Source organism: Myxocyprinus asiaticus, chromosome 27 (genome assembly GCF_019703515.2).
Source record: "Myxocyprinus asiaticus isolate MX2 ecotype Aquarium Trade chromosome 27, UBuf_Myxa_2, whole genome shotgun sequence".
In the NCBI taxonomy this organism is placed as follows: Eukaryota; Metazoa; Chordata; class Actinopteri; order Cypriniformes; family Catostomidae; genus Myxocyprinus; species Myxocyprinus asiaticus.
In genome coordinates this window covers 29,072,506-29,081,786 of record NC_059370.1, presented here as the reverse complement: position 1 = coordinate 29,081,786, position 9,281 = coordinate 29,072,506, and the positions used below count along the sequence as shown (strand labels likewise).

Below are 9,281 nucleotides of genomic sequence, written 5' to 3'. Positions count from 1 at the left end.
CAGGCCAAACTGTGTGTGGAGAGGGAGAGTCATGCACGCAGCTGCGCAGCTCTTGAGCTCTTATGCAGACACTTCAATAGCCAATGATCATTGGTGTCCCATATGTTTTTGACTCTGATCTCTGTGATGCTTTCATCAAATTACTGCTAACATGACTGTAACAACAACTCTTTTGTAATTGTAACCATAAACATGGTTAATTTAAGACATTTCACATACCAGTAATACTGTCCTGCATCTATTCATTCAAATGTGCAAATAAAAAAGGATGTTACCACAGAGGAATGCCATTGTTAATTTTATTTTCAGTATGCCTCCACACTTTTACATCTTTTAAAATAAAACTTTATGTACATATATAATCCTCTCCCACAGTGGATAATAACAAGAAAAAAAAAATCATAAGGAAAATGAGAGAAAAGGCAACAGAGTGAAAATTAAGCACATCAAACATGATCAAAATCTTAAGTTAATATAAAGTGGGTATAATCCACCATAATAACTTATCAACCATGTTATTTTGAATCTCTTTATCCAAGAGCACTAGCACTACATGGAGAATCTGAAGGCTCAAAGCTTTAATAAGCTTACGGACAAATGTCTCCTTTAAAACCCTGTCAATGAAATAATCACATTTAGCTTAAAACCATTCTTGCACTTTTGGTATTAAGTGACATTTAATGAAGCTATTTAAATATTTTGTTATGGATATCTGTAGAACCTTTTGGGGAAAAAAAGCTCATGTTGAAGACAAAGGCATTGTATTCGATTTCACACTTGGTGCTGTTTCCAAAAGCAAATAAAAGGCAGCTCATCTGGTTTGCCCACCTCCACCTCCAAAAACCTTAATCAAAAATTTTCACATGCGAAAGTCTTAACACTTTCTTTCTAAACATCTTTGCTGTTAGTGATAAGCTGACTGAACAGTGGTATCAAAGCACAAGCACACGTTGACATTTGGATTAATCCATTAAAAACCTTTTAGAGTGAAACTGTGGGTCATTTACATTCACACAGCGAGTGCTCTTCTCACACTTGTGACATTCTATGTACCATTAGCAAACTGCAAAAATGAAACCGTTTCTCTTGTAGGTCCTATCCAGCATTTAAGACCACAAATTTCCCCTGTTGGGAGGTCTTATTTTGCTTGCATAATTCAAACTACTGCCCCACATCTACAATAATATTGACAAGGGGGGAAAAAACAGCACTTGGGAACTTAAAACCTATGAGGTATAATATGAGAAAAGAATTTGTGCAAACAGAGTACATAAAATATATCTATTCAACCTAAGGAACCAATGCTAATGATTAGAATGGAACTTTTCAGTAGAACCTGTTCTGCATTTCATCTAAAATCTCCAAGAGGTACTGAAAAGTGCAACACATAGAACCAAATTGTAGGTATAATCAGACATCTTAAGATATATAACTTGTATTACCACAGTTTTGGCTCATTCAGGTTTGACAGTGCAGTACATTAAGAATTGTAATCAATGGTCTTTCTTTTTTGCAACCATTTGTTAATGGCTTAATTGGCTTGTCTAATCTGTCCACCAAAATGCAGCATGAGGAATGTCAAGACACCCCAGTCCTTGCAGTTGACATTCTTTCAATGTTACAGTGTATATGTGGAGGTTATCACGTCTTGCACTGTAATTGTGTACCATGTATTTTTGCATTACTGAAGTCTACGAACCTTAAATTCCTTGCATGGTTCACATGAACTGAGAAAATGTTTTAACTCTTTATATGGGTTTGTTTTGATATATTTTTTGATAACTAAAATGAAAATAGTCTTCCTGAGGTGTTAACCCAAGCAAAAGCAGAATACTACAAATCCAATGTTATAGATAAATATACATGTAATAGAAGACCCAGAATGACTAAGCTACAAGTCACCAAATTAAAATGGAAACTGAATGCAACATTCAACACTAATTAAACTTTATGGGCTATATTTTTTAAACAAAGATAAGTGCTAGCTTCTGGTGGAACATAGGTCACATTTTCTGGAGATTCTCTACTAAAATGCTGTAATGTCCCCAACCTGGTTAAATGTTTGAGTGTTTCTTGTTGAATTTGCATTAACGTAAAGTTTTGTTTTTTTTATGTCCCAACATTTTTTAATTTGTAACGCGTCCTTTAGCATTTGGTTTTCTTTTATGTACTAAGAGTCTAAACTGGCACTAATAATATACCTGGAGCAAAGCTACCAGATTTAGTGCAAATATGCAGAGCCACACATGTACAAATCCACTTCTTAAAAATCTGTTAAAGTTTGCAAAGGTTTACCATTAAATCTGTGACTGAAGGAAATTACTTTGTAGGGCACTAACCATGGTACCATGGTAATCAATATTTCTATTTTATTTAAAAATTTGGGGGGGTATAAATGGAGTACTTGTGTTCCACTTGCTCCTTTAGTGGCAAAAACCTGCTTGCCCCCTAGTACAGGGAAAAACAGAGTTTGCATATACTAACAACAACTTTTCAACCTCTTTCAGAGGCTGGATGTAAAGAGGTTTAGTCCAAGCAATGACTTTCCTACTTTCTTTGACTTATTTTGTTTTCCCTCCCATCCAATTCTCACCCACATAAATCACATCACTAGCCAAGCTCCGCGGTTCGATTTTCCAATTTTCTCCTATTAGGACTCCTCTGGAGGTGCAGGCCGTTTGAGGTCCCGAATCTGCTTAATGAGATAGTTCTTCTCATCACAGAACTGCTCATCTTCAGAACGGTCCGTCTGAAAGTGGCTCAGGAAGTCTACCAGCTTGGACTGGTTTTTAAGTAGGATGTCCAGCACAGGCTGTGTCTTATTAGGGTTAGCGACAAACACCTGAGAGGACACAAGAAACCCATCAAAATGCAGTTCAAATCACTGAATCTACCTTCATGGGAGTTGAACTGGAGTACACCCTGTCAACTGACCCCAACATGTTTACATGCAATAAGTGAGGGTATAACTGAGATATGGGACCAGTCAGCTGTTGAATGTGGAATGTAATTGGAGTAAACTGAGGTAAGAGCAGACAAGCTAAGGACCAAGTCCAATTAAATTGCATTACTTAAAATGCATTGATGTTGTACATAAAAACACACACAAACAGGCAATACACATTCAAACAGAGACCACACACACCTTAAAAACATGAAAGGCTTCAAACTGGATGTTGCGGCTGTTGTCTCTCAGCATGTTCATCATCAGCTTCAGGTTCTCAGCTCGACTGATGAATTTGGTCATGACTGTGAAGTTGTGTCTGTCCAGCAGCAATTCTCCCAGGAGCTGGACATCATTTGATAGTCAGTAATAATACACTTAAGTGCAACAACATAAAAATGTGGCAAGAATGAAGCCAAACCACCCAACATATGTTTGTTTTATTATAACGAGCAAGACTTCTCAGGAACTAAAAGTATGTGGCAATTCTATTAAGTCTAAATGTGGCAATTCAAGTTACAAACAAAGGGAAGAAGATTTTGAGGTGAAGACTTCAACTAAATTTCATCCATGTATGGACTCTAACAGTTACATTTCTGCCTCAAGGGTTTGAATACCATGACAGCCTCGAATTATTGAAAACATCATATGTATTGCTAAAAAGAAAAGTGGTTTATTCTCACCTTTAGAGACTGACGCTTAGTGACATAATTCTCAGAATGCAGCAGCTTTTCATACTCCGTAAACACCTAAAAACAGTTATCACAACATTATATGTAACCCTGAGTGCATTCTGTCCATTGAGTTGAACAGGCAGAATCACTTTTATACACAAGCCCTTACACATAAATTATGGGGGGGGGGGGTAACTCACTTGGTCATAATTTGTTTCCAAGAAATCTGCACACATGATCTTGTGTCTTGTCAGGAGATCCTAAAAACATAGACTTGTGGTTTATCAATTCCATGATTTCAAATGAAAAAAAATTACCTTAAAAATAACCAAAAAATTTGCTGATAATTTACTCACCCTCAGGCCATCCAAGATGTATCCAAGTTTCTTTCTTCATCAAAACAGAATTTAAGATTTTTAGGATTTCATTTCAGGCCTCCTCCTTTAAACAATAAGTGAATGTCCTCCATTTATTTGACGGTCCAAAATGCATATTTAGGATGCATCAAAATAATCCACACGACTCCAGTCGACAAAAAGTTCTTCTGAACCCAAACGATTGATTATTTTGAGAAACAAAACAATACTTATATACTTTTTATCTACAAATGTTCGCTTCCGTATATCTCTGTGACGTGCGCTCATGAGAAGGATGACGTAAGCTCGTTGGTAAGGTCACGCATCACATGGAGGCAGGAAGCGCATTACTGTTTACAAGAGGAGCGCTGCACAAAAGTTGAATTGTCTTTGCTGTAGATTTGTATAAGTGTATTGTTCAGAATGGTCGTTTGGTGTGTGTATCCTGGGTGCTTCAACCTTCAGAAACCCCAAAGAAAATGCACGCTGTGAAAAATATAAACTTTTCATCGATTGCTTATACATGATCATGAGCGATTGAAGCTCTGGCTTATCGTGCTGAACCTGGATATCAGTACACCCCTACATTCTCTCAAATATTGGAAGGTGTGCAGTGAACATTTTACCCCTGAGGATTTCAGACCATCGAAAGAAACAAAGGGTCGATATCTGAATTCATTGGCTGTGCCCGTGCTGTTTTTCCAGTGAACTCAGTTATGTGTAAAAACTGTCATATAGCTTACATACTTCTGCTATAGGAAAAGCACAAGTAGATAATGCAATGGCCTTGCTCCGAAATAAAGGATGGTTATTTACAGCAGTAATGTTTTCATTATTATTATTATTTGGAAATTATTATTTAAATTTATTTTATATTGTTTTGAAATTGGTTTGGTTTGTGAACAGCGCTTGGTCTGTGGAAGTTTCTCTTGTAAACAATGACGCGCTTCCTGACTCCTCCTCCACGTGACGCGTGACCTTACCAACGAGCTTACGTCATCCCTCTCATGAGCGAGCGTCACAAAGATGTACGGAAGCGAATATTTGTAGTTAAAAAGTATATAAGAATTGTTTTGTTTCTAAAAACAATCAATCTTTTGGGTTAGAAGAACTTTATTTGTCGACTGGAGTTGTGTGGATTATTTTGATGCACCCTAAATATGCATTTTGGACCGTCAAATAAATGGAGGACATTCACTTGCATTGTTTATAGGAGGAGGCCTGAAATGAAATCCTAAAAATTTTAAATTCTGTTTTGATGAAGAAAGAAACTCAGATACATCTTGGATGGCCTGAGGGTGAGTACATTATCAGCAAATTTTCATTTTTGGGTGAACTATTCCTTTAAACATACATATAACATAACTGCATAATTGGTCTCTGGTACAAATCATAGAAATATATCATTTTATATTGACTTCTAGGTGCACTGTTGTCTTTTTTTTTTTTTCTTTAAAAGTGTTCTTAACACAACAGCAAGTCAAAAACCATAATGGATGCAGAACTGTTCAAATGACACACCTTGAAGGAGGCAAAAGCATCGGAGGCAATGTCAAAGGTAGATAGCTCCACATAGCGGAAGAAGCAATAGAATTCCTCAGAGAACAGAACAGTTCGGGCCAGAGGTTCATGGCGTAGACATTCCCTCAGCATCATGCCACAATTAAGAGCCACTTCTGGAGTTTCATAGCTGCATTCAAGAGATCATTAAAAATCCCTTGTTATTTATCCTACACAATACACATACATTTTACCCCAAATGAACCACATTAAACAAATCATTTAGCCATTACATGACACTTAAGTGTCAATAACTACATGTTTCTGCTATAAAGGCTGAACATCACTGGCAGCTCAGCCATATTGACAGGAAATGGGAAATTTGTGGTCCTAAAATAACTGTACAACCACAGTGTCCCATAACATCAATTGGAAAAGCCAGGCTAATCAATTGCTTCTGAAAATGTTGAGCCATGGCTATGCCCTGGGGTCTGGAAACTTACCCTTTCAACAGCATGAAGAGGATCTGTGAGTGAGAAGAGATGTACTCCACTGTCGGGGTGCGAGCGCCAATCTGGCGACGTACTATGTTGCTAAACAGATGCACTACATCCTTCTTTCCCTTTGGTAAACAAAATTTAGTTACAAATCAAAGAGTGCACAAAGTGATGTATCTTTCATTATGTCATTAACAGCAGAATTTTTAAAACTTTATAATATTCACCTCAAAATCAATCCTCTGTAGATTTGCTATGAGGGAAATGAGTAGGTTGGTGTTGTACAACTCCTGAGCCAGCTGGGCCACGGCTTCTGTCTGAGGCTCCTTGTCTCCAGTGCCAGACAGCACCTCTTTCAATGACGCTAGATTTTTTGATACTTCCTCTGCAACCTACACGAGAAACAGTCAGTTTTTCTGACTCAAAACATAACCTATGAAATCCACAGCTGACTGAAACAAAAAAGGTGCTCAAACACACTAGCATCCAGATAAACATTAAATAAATAAAAATGATTGACCTTTTCACATTTCTTGCTTTCAGATGCTTCCAGCTTCTCCAAGTACGCCACATGCTCCTTTAAACTCTTCACTATCTCTGCCGGGCTCTTCTGAGACTTCCCGAATGGGAACGGCATGGTGTCTAGCTAGGGTATGTGTTGAATTTGGATGATGCCAAAAGTGTTTCACCTTGAATGAAACAATGAAAATTATTAGAGTGCAAAATTGTGCGTTCTCGAGGCAGATTTTGACATGAGTAATGAATATACTTTATGTAATAGGTGTGAGTCCTCGTAATGAAAAAAGTATTTCCAAAGAAGTTTTCTATCAGCCAAATGATTATGTCTAGGTTAGCATAGCAACAATAATGTGTGTATATACTGTAAGTTAACAGAAAAATTAGTTTTATTGCTGTTGTTATTGCTAACATCTTTATAACAAACAAAAAACATGTTATTAGGAATCTATTCAAGTACCATGATATTCAAATAAATTCTGGCTTTTAAATTTACATGTACAACAATCTAAAAAATCTTTACATGAAAAGGAACTAATTCCTCACAACTATATGTCAGTTAAATATTATTATGCATTATGACATTCTTTTTTTATTTTTTATAAAAGCATACGAAAACTTCATGTATCTCCTAAACTGATATCCAAGTACATAGAATATCCAACACGGACAATTACAAATAAAACATATATTACAACAGCATGACACAAATGTTACTTTAATAAAAGCCTCTTCAAAGCGCAATTGACCAGTTTGTTCAACTTGAAGAACTGCTAAAAGTCCGATGAGCTAAGCTAACCTCCACCCAGGACTTATCGATCATTTCTCAACTCAATAATACTCATTTCACTCACTTCACCGTGTACTGTGTCACGCTATACAGTTTTCCCGTGTGTCCGTTAAACAAAATTCGCAACTTCACATGAAGGACAATAAAACCCTGTACTTTTTAATCCCTCAGCTGACTGGGAATTTAGCCGTTTAGCTCGTTGGCTAGCTGACTTCAGTCTAGCATGATCATGGCCAAACGAGCAAGAAAATGAGAGAAAAAGTAATAAACTTGGCAACTAACCACTTATTCTGTAATTTTGTCCATTTATGTAATGTGCCAGAGTGGATTTTAGTCAAATGGCTCCTACTAAACCCTTGTAAAGTTTCTGTTTGACACGCACTAAGCGCTGAAACTTCATGACATTTTGACAGTTGATCCAGTTGCGGGTAATAGAAGTTACTCTAAACCGTTTTTATCCGGAACAGAAAAATAGATCACCAAGACCCATTTGAAAGAAACAACCGAGGGAACTGTCATTGTAAATGGAAAATGTCTGTTTGGAGTGCTATGTTTAGGGAAAAAATGACAGACAACATGTCAGGCTAAGTGTATGTGTGTTAGCTGCTCGTGGAAGAGAAGCAGAGGCACTTACCGCATACACCAGACTCAAACGTCTACTTTAAAATCCTCTTCAAATACCTCGAATATGAAAAAACATAAATCGACCTGTGAGCAGCTTGATAGATATAGAGTTCAAACAATGGAGAACATCCCCAAAAGGAAATACTTCCAGGGTTAGTAACTGCGATTAATTTAGGAGTGGTTGGCTGCTTACACACTTCAAGCGGCTGTCTGCCGCTTCACTTTATCAGGGAAGTTGAAGAGAGTTAACCCCACCCCCTTTTTTGTTCTTTTTTGTTCTTTTTTTTCTTTTTTTTCTTTTTTTTTTACGTGATCTCTGACCAATCCTAGCGAGCGACGGAGGCGCACACCTTGTACAGAAAACTACGGAAATGATACATTTTCCCTTTTAATAACGAATGTAACGTGATTTACATTTACACATTTCTTTAGTACAACTTTTTGTAAATAATTATGTCCGTATGTGTGTGTGTGTGTGTGTGTGTGTGTGTGTGTGTGTGTGTATATATACAGGGTTGTGAGGGTTACTTTTGAAATGTATTCCACTACAGATTACAGAATAAATGCTGTAAAATGTAATTTGTAATGTATTTCGTTAGATTACTCAAGGTCAGTAACGTATTCTAAATACTTTGGATTACTTCTTCAGCACTGGTAGATTTTTTCACTTGTTTTGACTATAAAAACTCTGTTAGTACAGTAAGACAAAATACATATGTTAAAAATACATTCTCTGAAAAACCTAAATATCTTATGCAGTGTTGTTTCTAAAACAAGATAAATCAAACTGATCTTGTTTTAAGGATTTTTAGATATTTTTACAGGAAAACAATACAAAAATTATTATCAAGAATATGATTTTTGCCCTTATATCAGAGGTTTTACTAGGAAAAAAAGAATTTATGAAGTGAATTTTCTTGATAAAAAAATATGATCGTGCCTGGTAACATGTGCATGTAAAATGGATAGAAATAGCATTTTAGCTTAGCATAAAGCTGACAATTTACACAAGGTTTATTTCTATTTCTTCTGCTCCAAACTTACTTCAAACTTAATTCTCTGTCTGCTCGTATGAATGTAACACATCATAAGAAAGTGTTTCACCGCTGTTCAAATGCACTTTGGATCACATCATTTAAATGTATAAATGTTTTCCATCTGAAAGGACTAAATATTAAATGAAACAAATGACAATAAAATGCAAAGTAATCTCTTCAGTAATCAAAATACTTTTTTGAATGTAACTATTCTAAATACCAATTATTTAAATTGTAACTAGTGGAATACAGTTACTTATATTTTGTATTTTAAATACGTATTCCCGTTACATGTATTCGGTTACTCCCCAACCCTGTATATATATATATATATATATATCAC

General features: G+C 36.2%; 1 protein-coding gene across 1 annotated transcript; it reads right to left on the bottom strand.

Moving 5' to 3' along the window:
* Positions 1–285: 285 nt before the first annotated feature.
* Positions 286–8,124, bottom strand: LOC127418271 (calcium-binding protein 39-like). The gene is made up of 9 exons (XM_051658784.1): positions 7,912–8,124; positions 6,492–6,660; positions 6,199–6,363; positions 5,978–6,096; positions 5,496–5,664; positions 3,819–3,878; positions 3,628–3,693; positions 3,146–3,289; positions 286–2,842 (listed from the first exon to the last, which is right to left on the bottom strand). The coding sequence occupies exons 2-9, from the start codon at positions 6,606–6,608 to the stop codon at positions 2,651–2,653; spliced, it is 1,032 nt and encodes a 343-aa protein (XP_051514744.1). The 5' UTR covers positions 6,609–6,660; positions 7,912–8,124; the 3' UTR covers positions 286–2,650.
* Positions 8,125–9,281: the final 1,157 nt, after the last annotated feature.